This window comes from Abramis brama (assembly GCF_963993115.1).
Source record: "Abramis brama genome assembly, chromosome: 15".
Classification (NCBI taxonomy): domain Eukaryota; kingdom Metazoa; phylum Chordata; class Actinopteri; order Cypriniformes; family Leuciscidae; genus Abramis; species Abramis brama.
In genome coordinates this window covers 18,560,248-18,588,108 of record NC_139977.1, presented here as the reverse complement: position 1 = coordinate 18,588,108, position 27,861 = coordinate 18,560,248, and the positions used below count along the sequence as shown (strand labels likewise).

Below are 27,861 nucleotides of genomic sequence, written 5' to 3'. Positions count from 1 at the left end.
GGCAGGAATTTAACTATATTTATATGAATGCGGATCAACAAACTTGCTGATGATATCGTCAAGAAAACGTGAGAAACCTAAGGTAGGTCGCTAAAACTTTAAGAATTGCTTTCTGATAGATTGTTATGAATGCTAACGCTAAGTAACGTTAATAGTTTTAATGTTCAGAGGCTGCTGAGAACGTGTTTAACGTAACCAGCTTATCTTTACAACATTTAAGCTTGATTATTTATTCTCTTTTTGTGATGTGATTCAGTCGGAGTCAGCCATTTAAATAGATCCTACGCTGTGTTGAAGTGTAAAGGGAGTGACTTGACTCATCAACCGGTTGGTTTCATGTGCAAATAAAAACCGATGAAATGTTTATGACTTTGTAGATCAGCAAGATGTTGCATTCACCATTTGTGGAGAAACCTTTAAGTTAAGTATGATTATCACATAAAAAGGTGGAAGACAGGTAAACCTTTGCCACAGACTCAGTAGAGCTCATACAAAAGATGATCTGCTTTTATCACTATCAATGAAATCATTTCAAATGATATAATTAATACTTTTTTAAATAAATAATGATGATAAAGATAAATAAAAGCCATTGTGCCATGTACACTGCACAGAAGATATTAATATACTGTATATCATGCATTTATACTGATTATTATGTATTGCTATAATATATGAAATTAATAAATTAATACATTAACGCAGGAATTAAAATGGACAAAATAATGCTTAGAAAAAAATATGAATATTAGGCTAATTAATGAAAATTAAAACATGAAAAGATGAAAAGATAAATGAAAATTATGAATATAAATGATAAAATCAGTAAATATAATTACTCCATTATATACCACAGTTTGCACCAAAAAAAAAGAGAATTCAATTTTTAATAAAGGCACGTACTCAATACAGCTTATTTATTTAATTGTCTACAAAATATTTATTGTTTAGACGACATGTTTGGGCTTCCCACTATTTACAAATTGATGGGGATTATTATTATTTATTGACAATTTCGAGTCATGTTTCAGTTTGACCCTCTCAGCTGCAGTTCTTACAGCAGGGGGAGACATGTGGACATTTAATTAAAAAAAAAGAAAATAGAACGACCATAATGCCCAAATTGTATACAAAAGCCTAAAAAGCCTATATACTTTTTAAAACTAGAAATCAAACCCACAACAATTAGCTATTTTTTTAATATATATATATAAAATAGCTTGTTGTTGTGGGTTTGATTTTTAGTTAAAAAACCAAAAAAGTATAGAGGCAGAAGCAGGAAGCATGAGGCAGGCAGGAAGGATGTGGTCTAATGGGGCTGTACACAATGAACCCAGAGTAAACTGCTTACAAAATTTCAGATTTCACATCATGATTTTTTACAAGTTGTGCTGTGGTGTTGGTTTAAAAAAGGAGGGACTACATAGTGTGATATCCAGACTAGAGCCCATCTACGTGCTTTACTTTCAACAAGTTTTAAGTGGAAGTCTTCTTAAAATGAGAAATTTTATTTATAATAGCTACAATATGAATTTTCCACTGTCCCAGACCAGACTTTACAGCTCATAAGCTGGAGACAGTAAAACAGCCAACGTAAGCTCAAGCGTCGCCATAACGACCGTGGGGCAGCTGCTGCGGACGCATGCGCAGTTCTTCTCCTCCCCATCCGCGTCCACCTCGTATCCTGTTTCAGGTCTAGCGAACTAACGGGGTGGCAGTGGCACATATGGCCATTGCCTTGGTTGAGGTGTTTTCTGTAGTTTCCTTTGTTTACCTCAGTTCCACCGATATGCGGTCAAAACGCTTTTGCTGATTAAGGACGTTACCATTTCCCCCCCTCGCGCACTCTCACCTTGATGAGAAGTCAGAAGAATGATCGCATCCCTGTCTAAAGGAAATCTGCTTGACGTGCTGCAGGAGGGTCCTAATGAGGTACTGATACTACTGAACTCATAAACCCTCATGCCTGTTTACACGTGCATTCTTTTCATTTGCTCATTTGAGTTCTGATAAGTCGAAGCTCAATGAAAAGTTGAAACACAACGTAGGCTAGCTATCGCAACTTAAAAGGCGTTTACGTATGAAACTCTGAAGAGTGCGACGGCATTGTTTGCGCCTTCTATGAGATGTTACTGTAGAACAACAGATAGCTGCTTTTTTCATGTAGTATTTGATGCTTGTGAGACACTTTATCGTATAAATTAGTTTTACCGTCCGTGTTTATTGGTAAACAGCAGTAATAGTAACCTTGTGTCATGTGTACACTGCGCAGAAGTTGTATATTTAGCCTACAATGCATTTATAGACCGTTTAAATCACCCAAAACGTATAGATATTTATGTATTATAAATGCATTTTCATGGGAATTGGAGTTGCAAAAATAATGCTTTAAAAATGTTTTACATATGAAATTATGAATATTGAAACTTGAAATTATCAATAAAAACAACAAACTGTAAATTACGTTTACTGTAAAAAATAGTTTACACAACAAAGTGATAGTTTCAGTAAGTGTTTTAGCAGTAAAATGCTAGTAACAGTCCATAAGATGTTTAAACAGGGAGAAGGATAGTCTTGACAGCTGTTAAACAATGTGAGACAATCCCATTAATCTTTCATTTATAGAAACCGTTCAATGCCTCACAATTGTAAAAATTATTATGTGATACAAATGTATTTACAAAGGCAATACAATTGCAGAAATAATTCTGATGAAGAATAAAGAAATGTTTTAAATATGAAATCATAAATATTGAAAAATAAAATGAAATAAAATTATAAGTAAAAATACATCATGCCATATAGACCACAGTTTGCACAATAAAAAGCAGTAATTTTAATAGCTTGTTAGCAGTAACATGTCATTAACAGTCCATAAGACTTCCAAACTGAGTGAAGGATAATCTTGACATCTGTTAAACAATGGGAGACACAATCCTATTAATATTGCATTTATAGAGACTGTTTAATGCCACAGAGGTATATAATATATATGCGGTATAAATGCATTTACACTTGAATTACAATTGCATTAATAATGCTTTGAAAATAATGTTTTAATTATGAACATTGAACATATAAATTATGGCATAAAACCCACAGTTTGCACAATAAAAGATTACTATATCATCATGCTCTTAGTGGTGTTACGTGTGGGAGGAGGTGTTAAGCATATTATTCCATTTCTAACTATGTGCACTATCATCAGACATTCCCTACTGATGTTACCTAAGGCTGAGTGCTTCTACATCTGCCTGTCCTGCGGCTGTAACCATTAAACCATCAAGCACTGTTCTCAAACCATCATTGATTTTTTGTTATGAATCCCAGCTGTCAGTTCCACCTAGAATAAGGTGAGAATACAGCGCAGTGATGGAGATATATCCATCTGTAGTGTCTGTCGCTGTGGGAACAGACAGCTCATTGCTCGTCACAAGACTATTGCTACCTTCCAGTTTTACAGCACAGTCAGCATCTTACTCTGGATCTGTGCTGAATGTTCTCTGTGTTAGTTGTTCTTCCTGAGAAGCCTGTCACTCTGGGCCACTGTTACATTGAAGTGAGACAGATATGCTTCAGACAGAGCTTGCATTGTGTTATTCAGCCCACCATGTGGCAAATCAATAAACACTACTGTGCACAGTTGGTGCATGAAGGGTCCCTGTGGAAAAACATGCAAAGCTCATTTTGTGCATGTGTTTTCTTGACTTCTTTTCTTGGTTGGGAGGTTGAGGCCCCAGGAAAAGTTTTCTCACAGTTTTAGAATAATAGCAGACTGTATTTTGTCAGGGAGTGACATCTTTTGTCAGGGAGTGACATCTCATACATGGCATCATGTATGTTCAATTTCGGTCATACACTATTCAGAAGTTTGGGGTCGATAAGGTTTTTTTATTCTCACCAAGACTGCATTTATTTGATTGATAATATAGTAAAAACAGTAGTATTCAGTATTATTCCAATTTAAAGTAACTGTTTTCTCTTCTGTTTTTTATTTCTGTAATGGCAAAGCTGAATTTTCAGCAGCCATTACTCCAGTCTTCAGTGTTACATGATCCTTCAGAAATCAATCTAAGACCCAATTTGTTGTTTATATCCAATGTTTTTGTCGTGACGTCCAGCTTACATCTTCTTTTAAAAGTGAAAGATGAAACTCTAGATGGCGTATGCTAATAGGTCCTTAACTCAACCTGTTTGCATTCACATCATTCTCTATAGATCACAGCTGATTGGTTCCTGCTGTATCAGTAGCCATGAGCTCATGTGCAAAGCCTTCAAATACTTGGTTAGCGTTTGCTGTAGCAGTTGCAGCGCTTTCAGAAACCCTCCACCTTCCCCATTTCCACCTGCATAAATCTGCTATGGGTAATTCATGTATGTAATATTGTACAGCAGCAGCATGTCTTGCTCACAGCAGCGTGTCACGTATGTATTGGCAGTAGCAAGTCCCGTACTTGCTCTGCAGCAACAGCTGCAATAACATGGGAGGAAAAAATCTGAATTGGGTCACTTGAACCATGTAATGTAAATGCGGCCTAATATGCTGATTTGAGACTCAAGAAACATTTCTTATTATTATCAATGAATAATAAAAAACAGTTGTGCTGTTTTTTGGGGATTCTTTGATAAATAGTAAGTTCAAAGCTGTCAAATTTGATCGATTTAATGCATCCTTGCTAAATAAAAATTGAATCTACTTATCTTTTCCATTTTTCGTTTTCATTTACTGCAAAAGCCATTTTTTAACACAGAAAGAGACATTTTGAAGACATTTCAATAGACCTCTTTCAATAGAGGTTCTCATGTTCAGCTCACGGCTTTCTGTCGCATTGGATAACAGCTCAATTGTGGGGGATATTATCAGTGAATAGCATGCAAATTTTGGCCATTGTATGGCTTTATAAGACTTGAAATATGAGTCATATGGACGACTTTTATGATACCTTTATGGTTTGTTTGTGTCATTAAGTTATTGCTGGGATTATTTAGCTCACATAAGAAAACGCTTTTTTCACCTGCTGTATTTTCTCCTGCAGCCACCCCACATTCTTCTGCACTGTAAAAAAAAAAAAAATCATATTTTTCTCAGTGCACAGCACATTTGCCAGAGGGAAGAACTGCGGCAAACCTCACTGCAGTCTTTATGTGTTCCTACATGTATTTGCTGAAGAGGAAGCGTGAGCGTGGGGAGTTAAGCTGTCCTTTTGTGACCAGGCAGAGAAAGTGCAAGTCAGACTAATCCATGCGTTGAACCCGGGTGATGCTGACCGGCGGGGGTGAATGGGGATGGACTTGGCCTGTCAAAGTTGGTGCTTCTTGAGCACTGAGGCATAAATTTCTTTTGACAACGGGTATCCTAGTGGGTATCAACACAGGCACATCCTGTGCAACCTCTCCACCAGGACCGTCAGCACTAATAATGAATGTCTTTCTGGGATGCAGTTTAACAGTACATAGAGCCATTAATAGAACAATATTACATCAACGTGGTGGACACATTGCAAAAAGCAAATAATGCTAAGAAAAAAAAGCAAATAATGAAGTAATTGCGAAAAAAAAAAAAAGGATTATTCTTTTATTGGGGGGTGGGGGGCTACTTGCCCAATCTGCCCTTGAGCGATAGACTGTAACCAAGTTTGCATTCACATGTATGACATGTTTGTCTTTCTAGCAGCAACTGGCTGCCTATGTGTCTTGGGTTAATGCACAGCTGAGGAAGAAGCCTGGACTGAATCCTGTGAGTGATCTACGACAGGATCTCAGAGATGGTGTGGTCCTAGCACACCTCATTGAGATAGTGGGTAAGTCTACACATCATATACCACAATTATTGCAAGACTCTAATACAGGGGTGCCCAATCCTGCTCCTGCCGATCGACTGTCCTGCACAGTTCATCTCCAACCCTAATCAAAAACACCTGCCTTTAATTTTCATGTGATCCTGAAGACCTTAATTGGTTGCTTCAGGTGTGTTTGATTAGGGTTAGAGATGAACTGTGCAGGACAGTCAATTGGCAGGAGCAGGATTTGGCACCCCTGCTCTAATATAATGCACATATTGGTATTGAGATGTGTTTTATATATTTGGCAAGCTGGTGAGCTGCTGGATGGCATTCATTATGTGCCACGGGACGATCAGGAGAAGAAGCAGAATGTGGAGAAGGTTCTGCAGTTTGTGTCATCCAAACGGATCAGAATGCCACAGACGTCTGCCAGGGGTGAGTTACAGAGCAGTCTCTTAATCACACTTAAGCTGATAGACCTACTTATTTCTTTCTCTCTGTCCTCAAAGACATTGTGGAGGGGAACCTGAAATCCGCCATGAGGCTCATCCTCGCTCTGGCTGCACATTTTAAACCCTCCGCATCAGCCAGTCACAGAGCTGGAGCTAGTGTAGGCAGGAGTTCCACTGGCTCCTCGGCCAATCACAGGCCTCATTCCACCATGGCCATGGCCCAGAATGCAGCAGCAGCACTGGCAGCAGCCAGACAGGATGCCGCACGCCCTGGCCGCTCCGTCTTCCATCTACGACAAGAATGGAGGTACATATATTGTGCCTTTTCTCTCCTTCTCCTTCTTCAATAGAGTTTTGTAAACTTTTATTCATTGAAGTAGAATTGCTGTCGTAGAGGTACTGTTCTTTACAGTATTAAGCGGAAGTTTGGACATGCTCTCCTTCTCATTTTAAGAAGATTCATTAGCTTTGCTTAAAAGAATAGTTCACCCAAAATAACATTCTGTTATCATTTACTCACCCTCATATTGTCAACTTTATGTTAGGCTGAAATTGACGTCATTATGCGCTGAAAATCTTGACATCCACCCTTGCTTTTCTTGATGTGTACACGAGAGTAACAATGTCCAGTTCATGAACAAAGCAATTGAGTCGGTGAAATGTTATCAGTGAAAAATTCTTACATTTTGGACTTTTATAATCCTTTTATGGTACTTTTGCAGCCTTTTTTAAGCTTGAAAGCTTCAGTCCCCATTCATTGTAAATGCATGGAAAAGACCAATCAGGACATTGTTTAAAATGTCTACTTTTGCATTTCTAAGAAGAAATGAAGTCATATCAATGGGTAAATTATGATTTAAAAAAAGAACTTCATTTTAGAGTGAACTGTTTCTTTAACAGATGAACAGATGCCCTCTTGCTGCTGTCTGAGGGTATTGCCACTCAGTTCAGAGACAGCATATGGAAAATCAGATTTGCAGTTTCATCCTCAACTTATGCTTTGCTGTCAACTCTAGCAACAATCTCTAATATGCTTTGTTGAAAATAGTTTGCATAAGCCTGAAACAGGCCAGAATTATGAAAAATATTTGAGAGGGTGTTGTCAATCCGTTTAGCTTGCAAATGAAAAAATCATCCATCCTTGAAACAGCATATTACAGTTTCTAATCTCTCTGCATTTATTTTATTTTTGTTGCTCTTAGTCGTGGCTGCTGTAGTGAGGAGGACAGTGAGAACCCCTGCTGGAGTGTCCGAGCATTGGTCCAGCAATATGAGGGACAGAAGGGGTCATTTGAAGAGGAGACAGAAGCAAGATCCACTGGGTAAATTCTGAATATTGATGGTTAAATAAAATGCAGCCAGTCTGTATATTACTTTACACTGAATTAACTAATATCTTGAACATATAGAAGGGATATAAAAGTATATATAAAATATAAAAGTAAAAAAAGTAAATAAGTCTAATAAAGTTGGAGTCAAAGCTGGAAATGTGAATTGTAACATTAACATATTTGTAAGTACTGAAAGAAATTAGGTAAAAAAATGCAGATAAATAGAAAATAAGATGCTGATGTAGATACAGTATAAGCTTGTAAATTGAGAATACATTCAGCTGAGAATCATTTGCTTCGGTGTCATCAGTTTTCACCATATCTCTTAGTTACCAAATGCACAAAAACATGTTATCACAACCCCTTCTCTTTATTCTCTCTGCTTTTATGAGAGGAGAACACATAGATTGGCTGGAGGAGGCTGTCACGAGGATTTTCTCACTGCTTGTTTTGTAAAGCCTGAGATGTTGCTGCCCGCTGGCTTTCTCTAAGGCATCATCATGATTTGCCACTGAAAACCATAAAATGTGTCTGTCCTTTTATGTGGGTCTTTTAGCTGAAGGAGCTGATTCAGTACCTGATTATCCAAAAGAACATCTTTTGTACGCTTAGTCATTATGCGTTTTTGAAGGTGTCTTTAAAGGGGTCATGAATCGAAAAATCAAATTTTCCTTGATCTTTTGACATATAAGAGGACATTGTACTATAAAAAACATCCTGTAAGTTTCAGAATTCAGAACTTCCTTATTAGTCCAAAAACTACTTTTAATAAATCCAAGCTCAGAAAACAACTTGTTTCGGATTTTGTTTAAGACATAATAGTATGACGAAAGACTGCCTCTGCAGATCAACGCCTACTTCTACATCATCACATCTTTGGTCCCGCCCACTGGCGTGTTAGTGAGATGAGAGAGATACCGGATCACTGGACTAAATATAACATTACCTTCCAAAGGATCCAAATGCTAGCAAAGGTTTTTTATTTATTTATTTATTTTTTACTTTGTAAATGTCTCAGTAGGGCATTATTTGTTTGTTCGGTAAATAGATACCGAAATGACTCCACATTTCATTTTCATATTTACATCGTGTTTGCACTGTTAGTTGTGATGAAAGCATTCGTGAGAGTGCAGAAATCGAGTTGCAATAATGAGATCACTGCATTCATGCGCTCAACATGTCCGTGATCGGCTACGTGCTCATCACTGAAACCTTTCATGCGACGGGAATAAATCTAAATATAATGCTATAATCAACACTTTTCACAATTAGTTCATCTCAACAGCTGTAATAGTAAAAACGTAGTAAAAGTCTGAGAGAGTTCCACATGTAATACTTGTAGATGTTAGCCAATCACAGCAGTGGGCGTTTACACTGAAGTCTCACAGCAGACACGCCCCTTTAAACAGAGTGTTCAAATAAGAGGCTAAAATCAGGGTAGAAAATGGGCTTTTATTTCTAAATTATGTGTTTTTGTTTTGTTTTGTTTTGTTGTTTTTTTATGTAAAAATCATACTAAGTGCACCTTAGGAAACATAAAATAATAATCAAAAAATGCAGTTCATGACCCCTTTAAATGTATTCACATAACATGAATGTTATGTAAGAAACTATTCTAGGACGTTGTCTAGGTCAGTGACTTGTGCTGAAGTTAAGAGGCACTTGATCAGTCAAATCTTGACTGATCTGAATAGCTCACTGCCCTGTAGGCTAGTTGATGGTGATTTACAGTTGTTATAAGGGCTAAGATGAGGGTACATTTGGAGTCATGCTTAAACTTAAATGCTTTTATAAACTTTGTAATTGACCCTTTTTTATATATATATATATATATATATATATATATATATATATATATATATATATATATATATATATATATATATGGGCGTTTACACTGGCCGTTGTAGGGAGAAGTAGGATTGAAAATCTATCTGTAGTTATTCGCATCAGCTTATTCCCACTTTCTTATAGCATTGGTATTTCTGATACTTATGAAATCCATTTGTACAGAACAGTATTTTCAACTTTGAGTCATGTGAGTGACAGGTTTGGATTTCACCATGTCCCAATCACATTCTGTTCACTATACTCTTTATTAAATAGTACTGTGTAAATGTTGTGAGTGTGACAGACGGATATATCATCAAGGCTGATAAATTAGCCAAGATTTGGCCAACTGTGTCTGCTCTCTTTTGAATCAGTTACTAAATCTACCAGCAGCCCAGTCAATGGATAATACGCTATTTGATTTCAAATTCTGTGTGAAGTTTAATTAAAACATTGCATAAAAATGTTTATGTGCAAATAGTATTAGCTGATATGGGCAAAAAAGTAATGCCCACCCTCTGTGAAAGAACTTATTCCTGAATGACATGTCAAATCAGAAGTACACTACTGTTCAAAAGTTTGGGGTCAGTTTTTCGAATTTATTTTACATTGTTACAAAAAAATGATATTTCAATGCTCAATTCTAATGCTGTTATTTGTAACTTTCTATTAATCAAAGAATCGTTTAAATAAAATATCACAGTTTTCTACAAAAATATCAAGCAGCACATATGTTTTAAACATTGATAATAAGAAATGTTTCTTGAGCAGCAAATCAGCATATGATTTCTGAAGGATCATGTGACACTGAAGACTGGAGTAATGATGCTGAAAATTCAGCTTTGCATCACAGGAATAAATTACATTTTAAAATACTGTATATTATAATAGAAAACAGGTATTTTAAATTTCACAATATTACAGTTCTCACTGTACTTTTGATCAAATAAATGCAGCTTTGGTGAGCCTGAGAGAACAATAATAAAAAAAAAATCTTACCAACCCCAAACTTTTGAACAGTTTTATATATATATATATATATATATATATATATATATAAGCCTGAATGTCATGTTAAATTAGAAGTGCAAACTGTCCAGAGCAGATATGTGCCCATCTACAAGCCAGACAGTCCATGTACCAGCTCCCCTCTGTCAAAATACTGATTCTAACAGATGGGGAGAGAGGCAGGGCAGAGAAAAAGAAGATGAAATAGAGGGAGGGCTGGAGGGGGAGGGTAAACAGAGGAAGGCCGGACCGAGTCTGACAGCTTCGCACAGAAAAAGAGGAGCTAGTGAGGGAGGGAGCCCGAGAACTAGACGGGGACATGCAGATCTCAGCGATGGAGAGCTTTACGGAGTGAAGCAGTCGCCTGTGAACAGGTTGAACTGAGAAGAGGAATAATTAGCCCAACTCACAGCCAGAGAGAGAAGGAGAGGAGGGGGCAGGCAGGATGCAGCTGCCTTGGTGACAGAGCAGTGTCTCTCTCTCCTGTCACTGTAGACGGATTGAAAACAGGATTTCCATATGGACAACATCAAGTGCATCTGAAGAGGCTTTGAACTTCCACATAGGATCTGCTGTCAGTTCCAAGCATGGTGATAAAGAGGAGCTAGTTAGCAAACGAGTGGTAACGCTGTAGACGCCGTGTGCTGAGACAGGACTCTAAAGAAGTTGTCTGTAAGAACGATGGTGATTCCTAAACTTCTTGATGTCCTTTTGATGAATAAACGTAGTGCAGAGGGCTAGAAACTCTAGTGCCAAAATGGGAGCCAAGCAATTCAAATGGTAAGACTCTGTCACTGCATTTTTAGGATGTTTTAAATGGAAAGTTTTACCTAAAAATGAAAATTCTGTCATCATTTACTCAACACTGATGTCGTTCCAAAACAGTATGACTTTTTCATCTGTGGAACATGATGACATTTTGAGAATTGTCAGTGGTGTCAGTGTTCACCAAAACTTTCTTTTCCACTGCAGAAAGAGTCATACAGGTTTGGAACAACATATTGTGAGTAAATTATGACAGTTTTTATTTTTGTGTTAACTATTCCTTTAAAAACACTTAAACAGTTGATAGTTTGCACGCTTGCAAGTTTTTTAGCAATTCACTTTTTTTCCTATATAATGTAGGCTATAGTTTGTTGAGATTCACATAGATTTTACTCACCAACTCACTTTTTCTGATGCGGTCATTAAACCTTAATGCTTTTAATGCTTAAATTTGAATGCTTCTCAGTAAAAGGTTCACGTTGACAGCGATTGGAAGCAAAAAAGCTACCAGAAGTCATTTATTTGAAGGAGAGTTGGCAGACTGAGGTGATAAACCATTGACGATGTAATACCATTGAGAAGGGTTTTATGCAAATTCTTAGCAAACACATGATCCACAGATACATAAAGTGGCTTGCCGACCTTCAGCGATTTAGTGGTTGTCAGTGAATGGACCTTAATTTTATGATCATGTGTGGCTGTGAATGACAGCTGTCACTGCTTTAGAGTGTCTGACCCAGTTTACCTTTCTACTATAGCTCACACGCATGATTTTGGATCAATGCTCTATGTCAGTGCCACCTGTGAGGTGCTTTAAGATCCAATTTTGTGCCTTTGTCATCTGTCATATGCATACAACACAACACAATATGAACTAAATCCAACACTTTGATTTGACATTTGACAGGAAATATTCTCTTGTTTTGTTCTAAAGCAGTTTGTTTTCCTTACAACAGTGCAAAGAATGCCGGATATGTCTGCTCAGACTCTTCTTCTCAAAACAGCCTCCCAGAAGTGAAATAATTCCCGAACTCTCACCCTGGCAGCACAGAATTTCCGTTATGTTGACGTTGGCCTTTTTCTTTAAATAACACAGGCTCTTGTCCCCAATTACTAACGCCGAAACGTAAATATACTTAAATGAGCTTCCTGCAATTCTTCCAAATGACTTCTGGGTTTGTGATGAGCTCTCATGAGAATCATCTAATGACCCTTCAGACTGACTAATCTCGTGTGGGAAGCAGAACATGTTTATTTGCATTGGACCACTTGTTGGTCATTTTTGCGCTTTGATATGCGAGTCCTGAGATCTAATAATATTTATCAGTGTAGAAGATGTTTCGGGAGGATCACAGCGAGCTCTGTTAGAAAGATTACTGAGTTTCCTGCTGGGACTGTGAAACAAGACTGAATCATCAGGGCAGGCTTCACCATGAAGCAACAGTTCTGTATGTTCCCATTGCATTCAATCAGCGGTTATATAAAACCCAGTCAGTGAATGCTGCAGTAGCTTATGAAAAATGGAGCACATTTTGTTTGTTTCTTTTTGTTTTCCATTTCAAATAGAATGGTGAGAACACTTTGCATAGAACGAATCTCAGCGCAGGCTTGTGTTTCATCCAGAGAAAACGGCTATAGCGGATCTTTATTTATAACTAGAAGATCGCTTTGCCTTTGTGGGTTCCCTTTGATTCCTCTCCAGTGGAATCAGTCAGTCACTCCCTAGCTGTCGTTTTCCATCCATCTTTGCTATGAATAAAGGATGTTTCAGCTACAGCAATTGCTGATGTTGTACACTTCAAGGCCATTTGAAATGCTTATAATGAAATGCTTGGTTGTGCAATGCTGAATGTGTTATATTTCATGTCCTCTGGGCAGCCAGTTGAACCATACACTGAATCTAAGATTTTTTACATCATTGTCTTGTTAGTGGTGCTTGCTAAGGATCATTTTTACTATTACTAATACATTTGAACCAGCACATAGCCTGAATATTAAATTATGTGTAAGCTGATCTGCTCTGCTATGGAGTAATACTTTGAATCTTGCTAAATGTGTTGAGGAGAAATTTGTCGTAAGCGACTGGATGTGCGATAGTACCATATTTTTAAAGTTATCTGCGTTGCCCTGTACTAAATTTGTAATTCTCATGCTCATTTCAGCTGTTTTTACATTTAGATTACCTTTAGTAATCTAGATTATTAACTAAAGATTAGTTAATCTTTAAAAACACTAATGACTTTAGTCGGTAAGACTTTAGTGTGAGTAAGTAAAATTTATTAATGTTAATGTTACTCACCAAGGCTTAATTTATTTGGTACTGTAAAAGCAGTAATATTGTGAAATGTTATTATAATTATTACAGATTTCTATTTTTATATATTTAAAAATGTAATTCATTCCTGTGATGGTAAAGCATTTTCAGCAGCCATTACTTCACTCTTCATTGCCACAATGTCCTTCAGAAATAATTATAATATGCTGATTTAGTTCATAAGGAATATTTCTTATTACAGTTTTGCTGCATCATATTTTTGTGGAAACCGTGATGCATTTTTTTGCAGGATTCTTTGAGTAGAAAGGTGGAAAGAACTGGTTCGAAATAAATAAATAAAAATCGAATACATTTTTATTTTTTATTAAAAAAATTATTAAATTATATAAATTGTATTGTATAAAAATGTATTTTAAATTTTTAATAAAAAGTTTTACTATCACTTTTGATCATTTGATTAATAAAATCCCAGTTTTGATCCTTGCTGAATAAATTGTTTTGTTTTGTTTTCAGAGAAAAAAATCGTACTGGAAAAAAGAAATCGTACTGACCACAAACTTTTAAACAGTAATGTAACAATGGAAGGACTCGAGTCAAATCTAAGGATCAGAATATTGTAAAAACTTGGGGATGGACATACAACTTTTTTACTACTTTTGATTGGCCATTGGGCTAGTTTTGTTGCACAGACCTGGCAACTCAGAGCACCCTAGCAACCATACAGCAACACACTAAAAAGCACACAATACACCTTAACATCTACTTGACAACACCCTGGCAACCACCCTAGAATTGCACTTGCATTTTCTTCAGAAAATGTATAAAAATATATTTTTTCTCTTTAATAAGCCCTCTACTCCATTATTTAACTTTGTTTTATGTTGGAGTAACTGTTTCATATCAATGCACACATTGTTTTTAGAGTCTTGTTTTGAGAACAGATCTTCAAAGATCAGTAAAAACCCCTTAATAAATAGTGAGTGATTTTTCCAGTCTAGTTTGGATCACATGAGTTTCAGTTAACTCTGTGTCCATCTATTAATTATAATGTTTTTTTTTCTGGCAAACACAGCACAAAAGGGAGAATAAAATTGTGGAGAAACTGAACTGAATAAGTGAGTGTCTTTAGTGTCTGTGTGGGTCACAATCAGAAGGGGGGGGGGGGGGGGGGGGTCTGGATTTGTTTTTGAAAGAGAACGGTCCCCTCCTTCCCCCTCCCCACAACGTGAGAAAAATAAAACAAAGAGAGTAATGTGGAGTGCGACGGGCTGTCTCTTTCAGGGTCTCTGCGGTCTGTAGCCTGGATCAGGACAATGAGAGCCAGCACAACATACATACTAAACAAAAAAAAAACTACAACAACAAGCTCTCTGTTTCTTTCGAGAAGAAGCATTGTTGCTTTGTTAAGACGACAAAGCGGATCACCCTTGGACATTTGTCTTTATCCATCACACATAAGTAAAATAATTTGCAGAGCTCAAAAATGTTTGGAGATTTCCAGGCATGATATACTCTGGCTGTTTTTTGTTTTTTATTACACTGCTGCACTAAATCCACACAATGAATTTAGACTTGGGGATCCCCAGGCCTTAATCTGTCTGAAAATAAACATGAATTCTCCAAAGGTCACCCAGGCGGGATCCATTTGCTCTGTGTGAAATGTCAGTTACGTTTCATTGCAAACGAATTGAACCAATGAGGTGGATGGGATTTATTCCCCGATATAAGTCTAGTATATTGACTATGACCGCTAGTCTTCACACTCTGTCTAATGTGAAGGTAATTTGTGTCAATGGGTGCAGGACTGTTCTTTCATTTTTGTGACTTTGCTTGGAGGAGAATTGATGTAGGGGAATTCAACTTGGCATGCATGAAGACAGCAGACAGAGAAAGAGTGAGGTTGTTGGCACTTAAATAGACATAGAAATAGAGATTTTGATCCATTACAACACAACTTTGACACTACAAAAAAGTTCATAAAGATATTGTAAGTTACATCGTGAATATGAAAAATGGAAGCTCAAACCAGCTGCTTGTTTGAACCAATGAGGTGTGTTTTTGAGTTTCCATTTACCATATGCGATGTGCTCTATGTATGTCCATTGATCATAAATCGGGATGGGTATCGAGAACAGCTTCCATTTTAGAACCGGTTCCAAATTTGCAAGAATTGGTGATTCGATAAGAAACGTGCATTTCAATTCTGCTTCTCGTTTTCTTTGTGCGCATTTTATTGTGATTTTAAGCTGTTCAAGCGCAAGAAGACTTGTGTAACAGTATATTGGATCCATGCAGCTCTTAAAGTGACAGCAGCCTGATAGTCATGCTGCCGTCTCTACAATAACGTTAATCAAACAACAAAAGATAAAGAGAAAATTCACTTGCTGTTCTTGACTGAATAACTTTTGTAACTATATATTTGTAATGTAGCCTATTTTGTATTCATAAACTACACTGTTATTTAACATTTGATTACAAATTCTGTTCCTGAATACCTGAAAATCTTAAAACACTGTTTATTTCAGTCGTATCTTTGTTCAGTTGTATTTATTTGTGCAATTGCTAATTTGTTAATTTGTTCTTTTTTAATTACTGAGTGTTTACTTGTCTTTAATAATGCTTGAAATTTATATTAGTTTGGCTAGTTGTTTTTATATGGTATTTTTAAACCATAGACAAAAGTCCCTTTAGCCTGTTGATTTTTGTTCATGGTATTCAGCCACAATGAAATGTTTTGCAATAAGACTTAGAATAAATGTGAAAACGTTTTTTTGGAATCGAAATTAGGAATCGATAAGCAGAATCGAAATCTGATTTTTTTTTTTCATTCAAACGATACCCAACCCTAATCATGTAGCATCATAGTTCTGTCATGACAACTCTCGGAGTGTTTTGCATGGTAATGGATATGACAGTGTTGATATGTTTGAATATATCTGCTACACTGCTGCTGCTGTTATTGCTGCTGCTGCAGAGCAAGTACGGGACTTACTACTGCCAATACATGATACGCTGCTGTGAACAAGAAAGATATGCTGCTGCTGTACAATATAGCATACATTAATAACCCGTTGCAGATCTATACAGGTGGAACTGGGGAAGGTGGAGGGTTTCTGAAAGTGCTTGCGAAGTATTGTGTTTATTAAGATTAAACCACTCAATTCATATGGATTTTTTTTTACAATGTCTTTGAGCTGATAAAGAAGCGCTGTATAGCATAATTCAAACTGAAGGTGTTATCATTTTCATGCATGCCAGACATTGGCTCATAAGCCTGTGCCTTTGAAACGGATTAACAGTGCATTATTGATAGGGCATCAGATCAAACAGAAGCTCAGATGCTGACAGACTTTCCTGTTCATATTTGCGAGGGGTCTCCATGGCAACTGACTTTAAAAAGGCACTTTCTTCCTTAGCTTCAGGACTGTTTATTTTTATCTAGCTTTGCCTTTCTGAGAAACCAGATGCAGCACCTGATAAACATAAATTACAAAAGTCTTTGTGATGTTGTAACTCACTCTTGGAACAACTCCATGGTGATTCTGCAATTAGTGGAATTGTATTTAGAAATACAACAGTATAATAAAAGGCATGTGTTAGACAAAATTTGACTTTGACTTTAAAGTTATTAGTCCCACGTCAGAAACTGTATTTTTTGTTTATTTCCACAGCCTCAGTTCACAGAGTCCCACCCACAGTCCCAAAGACTCCATCAGCCTATCAGACGTGAAGGCAGGACTGTTAGACACCTTGTCCAGGGAGAAAACTATTAAATCAGGTATTGATCCATTGCAATCAATCATCTGGGCATTGATGGTCTCGTCCACGTACAAGTCTTGATCCATCCCTGTTTACCATTAGAGGACACGGTGAAATTGGCCCTGTGTGACCAGGCCATTGTCTCGGGGCATGATAGTCAAGCTGGTGACTGCACCTGGGAGGACAAACTGTGTGAGCAACAGGAACAGCTGGAGAAGGAGATGCAGGAGGCACGGAAAATGGTGTCCAGCCTACAGGTGACACTAACATGTACTATCACCTAATTTAGTTTGTATTGCTTTTAGAGAGCTTGTGGCTTATAACAGGTGGTTTTGTAGGCTCTCCTTCTGCACGGTTCATTACCTGAGGATGAGCAGGAGGTGACGCTTAGTCTGGGTGAGGGAGTTGAAAATGCAGAGCAGCAACTGGTGCGTATCTTTATTTCTGTCACAATTGTGTTTTACCCCAAATTGGCCTCTTTTTTTTCTTCTATATCCTGCATATCCCTCCCTCTTGATAATATGTGACTTCCTATGCCCCTTCCTCCCCCCATCTCTCTAATTCTCTCCTGCTCTTTCACTAAGCTCTGTCAGGGCAGATCATGTTACTCTCACGGTGAACTTTGCTTTGTTTGTGGGAGAGACGCAGGTATCCGTTTCTCCCCTTCTCTCCTACGATGTCTGTTTCTCTCCCAGTTCTTCTCTGTTTTCTATAAGGTTGTCGTGTGAACCAGTTCCTTCTGTGTTTAGTGTAATATGTAGTAATATATGTGGTTTTGTTCTGAAGCAGCCAAAACCCTCTGTTGTTGTGCTACAGGTTGTAATACGAAGTCGTCTGGACCAGAGCATGGAGGAGAGTCAAGATCTAAAGGTGGGCATTATTCATATTATTATATCATTATATATATACACACGTTTAATCTCTCTCTCTTTCTCAAATAACTGCATTAATAACTGCATTAGTCTGCTATCAATGGCTCAAGTCTCCGTTACTAGCTCTAAAATGACGTTTTGTAATTAGCAATGGAGGCTTGGGATTAGAGGCATAAGAAATTAGTCCTACATACAAGAGCATTTTAAGGACAAAAACCTGACGAAAGTCTATATATATATTTTTTATGTTATATTTTTTTTATACTGTATGTGAGTAATTATAATAGTAATAATAAATATTATTAACATTATGAAATTATTATTTCTTTTTAATTTATTTATTTATTTGATTTTCTTTTTTCCCTGAATCGTTCTGCTGGAAACACACACTGTAATATATTACTTTTCCATCTCTGGACTGTTTTAGCATATTTTTGAATATGATTTAAATTTGTTTGACTCCTTCATGATGTAGTACAGATCATTTGATAATGTGGTATTTTTCAGTTTGGTCTTTGGTTAGTTATTGATGGGCTGATCTTGTCCATTCCTGATATTTTTAAAACTAGTCTATGATGTGAGGTTTTTTTTTTTACATGCAGAGGGAGCTATTGAGGTTCAAACAGGAGGCTCGCAACCTGCAAGGAGTGAAAGTGAGTCTTACTCATCTCCAAACCTATAAATATAAATAACACCTATAAATAATGCCTATAAATAATACCTTCAAGGTGATGATACCGGGGGCAACTTTTTGAGCAATGTTGCTGTCAAGCAGGTGAGACACAGGGCCCACGACTGATCTAAAGTATCCAGATTGAAATTTGTTGCGCATTCTCAATGGAAAAGTGCACAAGCAACATTGCCCAAAAAGTTGCCCCCGGTGTCATCACCATCACACTTAAAAGCATGAAGCAGAGCAAGTTAGATATGTTGAGATTGATTAACCCTGTCCCGTGTCATCAGGATGCTCTTCAGCAGCGTATGGCTGTGCAGGAGTCCTCAGTCCTGCAGCTCAAACAGGAACTCCTGCGCACCAGTATGGCCAAAGATGAGCTGGCAGGACAAAATGTGAGTGCATCTGTCTTTATGCTATGCATATTAAATTCTTTTCAGTTATACCATATCTGAGACCGGTTGTCAAGTATTATCTGTGTATATCTTCTCAGGCTGAGCTACAGAGGAAGCTAGAGGAGAGGAGCAGACTTCTCAGCGAATATAAGGCATTTTTTTTTTTTTTTTGTGATATGAAAAATATAATCATGTTTATAACAAAAATGTACCATAATATATGGTATTTATTCAAATTCTACTATTTCCACTGTTTTTGATTGTTTTTATATACATTATAGTGTATTTTATAGTGTATAGTGTTTACATTCATCTGTTTAATGTTGTCATCTTAATGTAGATCTTCTGTTTTTATCTGGTAATTATACATTTAGAAAGATATTATCAAAAAACTGTAACTTTTGCTTTTTTTCACCCCTCAAATATCTTTAGTCTTGTTACTACTTTTGATTAGTAACTTATAGTGTAAGGCTAACTTTTCAAAAGTGTAGACTGAATGTACATTATGAGTAGCTTGTAGCTTTCCTTCATATCAAAAGATGTTATTTCTATAAAATATATAAAAGATGCTGATCATGCAGCTTTTCTAATTAAACCACATATATAATGCATTTAAACACACTGTCTTTGTGCTGCACAGAAAGAACTGGGCCAAAAAGATCGACTTCTGCAGCAGCAACAGCAGAAGCTGGATGAGGCACTGCGCAAGCTGACAGACAGCAGCAGCCAGCAGGTACGAGTCTGCAGACTGTGAAGGAGAACTGCATGATGGGAATGGAAATTCAGAATAGTTACTGCTTTCCTAACAGAGGTAGAGATGGATAAGATGGATAGTGTTATAATTTAACATCATAAACCTTTGACTCTCCCAGCATTGTCATTATCAGGGCTCAACAAAAAGGACAGTGCATTACCAGTGTGAGAAAGGTTCGGGCTAGTTGATGGAACCGACACACATGGCCAAGTTAATTCAGTTTGCACATGCATAGAGATTCTGTTAAGCAAGCAAACACAAAAAGAGTGAGGGGGTGTAACAGAGAACCTGTTCTTACTTCTAAAAACAGCTTGAGACATTGAGACGTTTTTGAAACCTTAACTAAAGGTGTGAAACACGATGCAACAGCCCAAAGTTGTTGTTCCTGTGTGAATAAAGTCCTCCTTATAGATGGTATGAAGACAAGGGGCCAGTTGCATAAACCTTTAAGACAGTCTTACAACTTAGACATCAATTTATTTTCTTTAAGACTGTTCATATCTTTTTTAAATCAGTTACATAAAAATGTAGATTAGCCTAATTTGACACCAAAATTGTTGCTATTAAAAATGCCACAGGGGTATACCAGAATTCACCCAAAAAAAATTAGTCTAATTTATAAAGTAATATTACTGTGTAAAAAATTATAAATATATAATAAAATATATATGATGAAAATACTTTCAATATTTTTCTAGTTGTACTATGAATGTTAAATGCACAGAATAATGATTTTGAAACTTACAAATATGCAGCTGAAAAATTGTAACGTTTTGTTTTTTGCAAGTGAAAATGTCACCAGGGCAAGTACCAGCCTAAACAGCCCAGCATTTTAAAAAATCCTTATGGTTGAGCCCTAATGATTATTAACCTATTTCCCTCATTATGTAGCTGAAGACTCCTGCACTTGTTTTTGTAGGACGATTGTGTGTGAAGGAGAATGTCTCTGTGTTTCTCTGACTTGCCTGCAGAGGGAGCTGGAGCACAAGGAGAGTATTAGTAGTGGGAAGTTCGGATCATTTTACTGACTCGGATCTTTGAATCTCGTTCAGCAAAATGAATGAATCTTTTTTCGAGTCATTTCGTTCATTTCAGCAGAATATAATTAAAATATCATGTTAAATAGACCAACACATCTAGTACTTATGAAAATGTTGATTACATTTGAAAAAATAAAAATAAACTTGCAGCCAAAGCCAAATTATAAGAAACCGAAATGTTTAATTAATTGATTAGTTGGGTCTTAAGGGGGGAGGGGGGAGGTTGAATATGATTTCACTTTTCTAACTTTAGTTAGTGTGTAATGTTGCTGTTTGAGCATAAACAACATCTGCAAAGTTACGATGCTCAAAGTTCAAAGCAAAGGGAGATATTTGCTTTTAAAGAAATCACTTTTTAAGGACTACAACAAACGACTGGTAGGAACTACACAAGTTTATGTATTTTTTACATAAACCCGCCCCCGGGAATGCGATTTATAGATTATCTAGACAGAATATGCTAATCAATGACTAGAAGATAACTACACATCAGATACAAAAATTCATCAACTAACCATTCAGAAATGTTGTCTACATATTGTCACTTCACTAGAGTCTCTCCATCTTTGTCCGACTCCGTTTTGAACATAAAAGGTTAAAGGTTTTTGAAATTTTCAGTGCATGTCTGTGTGAGGTAAAAGGACAGGAGCTCTTGAAGCTCCGCCCTCTGTGCTGGGAGCAGCAGCTCATTTGCATTTAAAGGAACAGATACAAAAACGGTGCGTTTTTGCTCACCCTCAAAAGGTGACAACTTTAACATGCTATATAAAAATATCTGTGGGGTATTTTGAGCTAAAACTTCACATACACACTCTGGGGACATCAGAGACTTATTTTACATCTTGTGAAAAGGGCATTATACCACCCCTTTAAGTTCAGGCTAATGCAGTCTGTTAGTTCACCTCACCTCCTGATCCAAGACGTTCTTTCTTTTGCAACTTCAAATTTATCACGTCTGTTCCCCGCCTCTCGTCTTCAGGTTCGAACTTCCAGACGTTACGTTAGTTCAGTCGACTTGTCAGTGTCTGATCTGGGCCATGTGACACAGCCCCATATATGCATTTGAATGCACTGCAGTACCGTTCTGGAAACAGAAATGATTAGTTCATCTCTCGAGTCTGCGGGTTCGGCCGGGTCCGAGTCTTTCATTCTTCTTGTCAGTCCCATAGAGACTATATATATATATATATATATATATATATATATATATATATATATATATATATATATATATAATAACAACTATAATAATAATAATAATAATAATAATAAAAACACACCACAGATGCACAAGAAACATTTAACAATAAAAAAGAGAACAGGGAAAATAACAAGATGGAACTTTTTTTATTTTTCAGATAATGTTTATTGCACATATATTTTGATAATTTTAGGTTAATTCCTATATATAAAACAAAATACATTCAAACACAGTCAATAATACGAATCTAATGTTGTATTTGTAGCGAGATGCTAGCGGTCAAGTGACAAAAGAACGAAGAACTCAGACCCAAAAGACTTGAAAGATGAACTAATCATTTCTGTTTTTGCATTCAGCCTATGGGTTTGTGACTTGAAGAACGAACGACTCGAACCCGAACTAGAAGAGTGAGAAGACTCGACAGATGAACTAATCATTTGTCTTTCCGGTACTGACAGCATAGTCTCTATGGGACTGACAGGAAGAACGAAAGACTCGGACTCAGCCGAACCCGAAGAGTCGAGACTCGAGAGATGAACTTATCATTTCTGTTTCATGTACAGAACCTATGGGATGTTGCGCGCATGCGCGGTCAACACAACATGAACGAAGCAGTCTCTGAGACAACTCGGTAGTCATATTAAAGATTCGTTCAAAATGAACAAATCGTTCATGAACGACACATCACTAGAGAGTATTGTCAAAGAGTTAGGTAACACACCTATACATATTGGACTGTTTTCCCCATGGCTGTTTGTTTTCACACATTGCAGAGTATGTTTAGTGCTTCCATTTAATCATTAAAGTTTCAAGTAAAGACTTGTCTTATGTTTCAGCTTCCTGGCTCGCAAAACAACGGCTACTCACACCCAACGGTCACAACATCAAAACCACACCATGGGGTAAATAAGCCTAAAGCCTTTTCTCAGTGATATTATATTATATCTATAGAGATCTATGTAATTGTGTCTCTTGTAGGCCGAGGAGCTGCAGTTAGTAAGAGATGCTCTGCGTAGTCTGAGGAACAGCTTTGGAGGTCACGACCCTCAGCATCACACTCTGGACACGCTTGAGCAAGGTGTGGCCAGCCTGATGGATCGCCTCTGTGACCTGGAAACACGCCACAAACAGGAGAGGACGGTACGAGGAATGTTTGGCACCCGATCTACATTGCCCCAGAATTCTTTCTTCTAAAATCAATCTGTTCCTTTGTAGAACCGAGGCAAATCTCCTGGACATAAAACATCTCACTCAGATGGAGACTCCTGGCCTCCTACTTCAAGTAAGAATACATCCTAATCCCAAAACAGGAAATGACAGGACTAGGAGGAACAATGTGAATTTGAGCGTTTAGTCATGAGTCCTTATATATCAAAAGTCAGTGTCCACAGATTAGGCATTAGAATTAATACAATTACTTACATTTTGTGGCATTTCTGTCGGGCATTCCTGACGGGTTTACCAAAGAATCCACAGTGAAATGTACCGAACGAACATTCGAAAATAAATGGCCACATTCCTAATATTAGATATATATCACTTGAAAGGTCATTTTATTTTTAGCCCAAAGTAATCCTGTTGCAGCAATTATTATATAACATGTGAGTGAGCGTGACTAAAGAAGCAATGATGCAGAAGTAGATGTTGATTTGACAGTGGAGGCAGTCTTGTGCTGATGAATTCATCTCTATTATGTAATAAAATCTGGGAAGTACAAAACGAGTTGCTTTTCCAGCTTGGCAATTAAAAACTGTTTTTGTACTAACATGGACATTTGGAGTTCTGAAACTTACAGTATGTTTTTATAGCACAGTGACCTCTTATATGTCAAAAAATCAGGGGAAAGTTTTTTTCAATTCATGACCCCTTATTTGTACTAGTATAGGTATATTGCTGCATATTTAAACACTACTAAAGTGAAGAATATCCTCTGTTCACTTACAGAAATTGCTCATTCTCACAGCAGCCCTGCGCTAAACTCATCAGCGTGCACCAAAGTCCTGTACTTTACTGACCGCTCACTCACGCCATTCATGATCAACATCGCCAAGAGGTCAGTCAGACTCTTTGTTACACATAAATTTTTGCTTGAGTGGGTCTCTAGTCTTAAATCTCTATAATGCAGTATACTTTAGGTATGTGCTATGAAACTTTCCACTGCCTTATGTCGGCAGGCTGGGGGAGGTCACCTTGCGAGACTTCAAGGATGCCGTAGATCGAGAAGGCAATTATCGGTACCATTTTAAAGCACTGGATCCAGAGTTTGGCACTGTGAAGGAAGAGGTAATGCCACATAATCAATCAACAGGATATATTCTCTCTATATTCAAGCATCTAAATCAGTGGTTCTCAACCAGGGGGCCTCAGAAAACTTTCAAGGCACAGACACAATCACAGACATGATGACTTAAAAATAATCAAAATAATATATTATTATTAATAATATAAGTAAAATGAATGCTATTAAAAATATATCAATAATTTTAACATAAATTATATAAACTGAAATTGTTTCTTTTTTCCCCTCAAAGCATAATATATTATTAACAGAATTATAACAATATGTGTTCAAAGGAGATGTAAATGAATGAACCACAATTCATTTTGTGATTCCAGAAAGTTCAATATAAACACTATTGTTTTTTATTGAAGAACACGCACTTTGTGAAACTTTCTGGAATCACAAAATGAATTGTGGTTAATTAATGGGTCAGTAAGTGATTTCTGAGAAACACTGTTAATATTTGAAATCAACACTCAAACAAACACAGTCCTCCCTCAATTGCTTCACCCCCAAAATAATGAACACTCTATGCAACACAGGCAACCACCAGCTGGCAACATCAGACAGCTCGTGCAAGGATGGATGACTCAGATTCAACAACAGCATAAAACAACATTTCTTAGATCTATAAAAAAAACAAAAAAAAACAATGTTACTCATTTATGAGCAGAAACAAAGCAAAAGTCTGTTTTCAGACCTTAAAATTACTGTCTAAGAGCCATGTGACTGTCATGTTTGCGTGCCTCGCTGACAGGACCAAACTTCCTCTGTACGTGATTTTAAAACATAAGACGATACCCAGATTTCAAAAGTAGACAAACAAGATTTCACTTCTACTGTTAATGTAATTTTGGTAGGTTACATGGTTTTCACTATGAGATGATAGCCTAATTGTTATATAATTCAGATGGGCTACAGGTTATTTTTATGGTATTCCAAAAATGTATTAATGTGATCTTTGGTACATTTTACTAGTATTTACCATACTTTCAATACAAAAATTTAAATATGAAATATATGCAGTATGAAAATTATTTTCAAATAAAAGCATTATATTCGGCGCTAAATGGTATATTCCTCTGACCTTTTCCTCTTTGGCAATATATCTCAGCCATCTCCCTTCTGTAGTCTTTTTCGACAAATGTCCCGCTTGCTCACTCTCTCTCTCCTCCCCCTTCATGAGTTTATACACCACCTACTGCTGATTGGCTACAAGTGTGTTTTGGTGCTCTGTGGATCGGTTCGATCCATTCCTATTTACAAAGCCAGGACTATGTACAAACACCTTTTTTCAGCACAGAACATCTAACAAATATTCACAAAATTGTTTGTTTAGGTGTTTTTAACGCTGTTGAAAATATTACATTTTCAACAGCATTTCTCAGAAATCGCTTACTGCACCTTTAAATTATCTATATCAACATTTCCCGTTTCTGTTAAAAATATATTAAAATATGTTTTGACTGTACAGTCAAAAAGGCTGAGAACCGCTGATTTAAATTAAATAAATAAATTAAAAACATTTAATTCAAATGTTACATATATTGTATAAAGAGAAAGTAATGGAGATAACTGGCTTCTCTCAGGTTTTCCAGGATGATGCAGTGGTGCCTGGCTGGGAAGGGAAGATCGTGGCCTGGGTAGAGGAGGATCATGGGCAAATAGGGTACTGCGTGCACCTACACAGCTGGCATCCACATCTGTTTCTCACCATTTTAAGCTCACTCTCTCTTTCTTTCCTCCACAGGACCTAACATGAGTCTGCAAGAATCTGTCAAAGGAAATAAAGACATCTGTGCCAAATATGAAATAACATTGATTTGTAACTTAAATGTACAGAGAATGGAATTCTCTTCAGTGCCCTAAGAAAGTCCCACCCACTTTTTACTCAATCCTGCATGAGCTGAACAGGAAACATCATGGAGGAACATCTGAAGGATCACCAAATGGAAAAAGTCCCCCATCTTGTGTCCTGTCCAGACCGGTAGTAACACACGCATATAACTTTACAGAGGATGGGAGAAAAGCATTTCTGATCTGTTTTAAAGGTCTTGCCATAGAACAGACACCCATTCCAGCAAATGCTTTATGAGCAGACAAACTCTTTTCTCTTGTGACGCAAGGAGCCTTTTGTTTGTTGCTGTAATGACACACTGGATTTCTCAATTTACCTACTTCAAAGTAGGTTCTGCCAGAGTACTTTTTTTGTTTATTTCGTTTAACCAAAATTGATATAATTTTGCTGTGGAAAGAGACAAGTAGGGAATCTTGACTGTCAAGAGTACTTGAGTGAATGTGTTGTAAATCTTAAGAAAGAATAGCAGTACAAATATGTGTGAGTATAGAGTGGAAAAGAGTTTAAAGCCTGTAGGTGCCTCGCTATGAGATTGTTTTTGTTTTTTTATCTTGGAGAAAGAGTTGCCCTAAAACTTATGTTAGACACATTCCAAGGACCAAAGCATTTTGCTTGTTTGATATATGATCTTACGATATCATTCATTATGTCGTTTTAAAGAGCCCTCTGTTAGTTACATTCACACAGGCGATGAAGGCTTTTTTGTATGGATGTCTTTTGAGAGTTTGAACTGAAGATTTGACTGTATGGCATAAATGTGAGATTACTATTCGTGATTTTGACACAATGTAGTACATATAATTTGCAAGAAAGCGCTTTCTGATTATTGCAGGCTTTCAAATGTAATTTAGAAACTACGAGATGTGCTGTTCAACTGCTGATTTGAGTTTACAGGAAAGTGCCTGGAATCTGCTACAAGAGAGAGGTGACCGAGTTTGCCTTTTGTATTTTTTTTGTTCTGTTTTATATTTATGTAAATATGTTTATATCTGAGAGACAGAGCGAGGCATAGTGCCTTTACACTGTATAAATGATGTCCTATAAATACTGAATAATATTTTAAAGATATGAAAATGTCTCCTTTGTTTCCAAAAAAGGATATAATTACTCTCATCAGAGAAGCCTGTTGCTAACAAGAACCGCGTTCATTCACACAAAGGATGGTTATACAAGCAGCTGTGTGCTTTACTGAAATTCTGCTTTTACCCTCCCGATTACTGCTGTTTGCATTTCTGGTTGAAGAAGATTGTTATTTGGTTTGCAAATAAACAGTTTGAAGCAGTATACACTATGTATGCGTTTTTATTAAATAAACGTTATTGTTAAAAGTATTATCATTACTATTAATCTTCTTTATTCCCCCTAGTGATAAAGAATATTACATTCAATAATATATCTTTATCATATGTATGTACAGTATGTTATATTTTTGTTGATATTTGGAACAGCACTCACACAAAACTTATAGTAGCAAATACAACATTATCTTTTTTTACATTTTAATGAAAAAGCAATTGTTTCTGAGATATAGTGGACCATTAGACCAAGATACCCATGACGTAAATAAAAACGTACATTCTTCTA

The 27,861-nt window shown here is 36.8% G+C and overlaps 1 protein-coding gene across 2 annotated transcripts; it reads left to right on the top strand.

The window, feature by feature from the left end:
• The first annotated feature begins 1,668 nt into the window (after positions 1-1,668).
• On the top strand, positions 1,669-27,563 carry dixdc1b (DIX domain containing 1b). 2 transcript variants are annotated; one of them, XM_084136091.1, is made up of 20 exons: positions 1,669-1,932; positions 5,672-5,801; positions 6,093-6,218; positions 6,293-6,542; positions 7,438-7,557; positions 17,116-17,222; positions 17,306-17,460; positions 17,542-17,631; positions 18,020-18,073; positions 18,678-18,728; positions 19,039-19,143; positions 19,242-19,295; positions 19,784-19,876; positions 22,975-23,040; positions 23,117-23,278; positions 23,354-23,420; positions 24,083-24,191; positions 24,313-24,421; positions 26,009-26,088; positions 26,170-27,563. In XM_084136091.1, the coding sequence occupies exons 1-20, from the start codon at positions 1,873-1,875 to the stop codon at positions 26,174-26,176; spliced, it is 1,995 nt and encodes a 664-aa protein (XP_083992217.1). In that variant the 5' UTR covers positions 1,669-1,872; the 3' UTR covers positions 26,177-27,563. The 2 variants fall into 2 exon arrangements, with proteins under 2 accessions (XP_083992217.1, XP_083992218.1); XM_084136092.1 differs by having other exon boundaries at positions 1,688-1,932; positions 5,675-5,801.
• Positions 27,564-27,861: the final 298 nt, after the last annotated feature.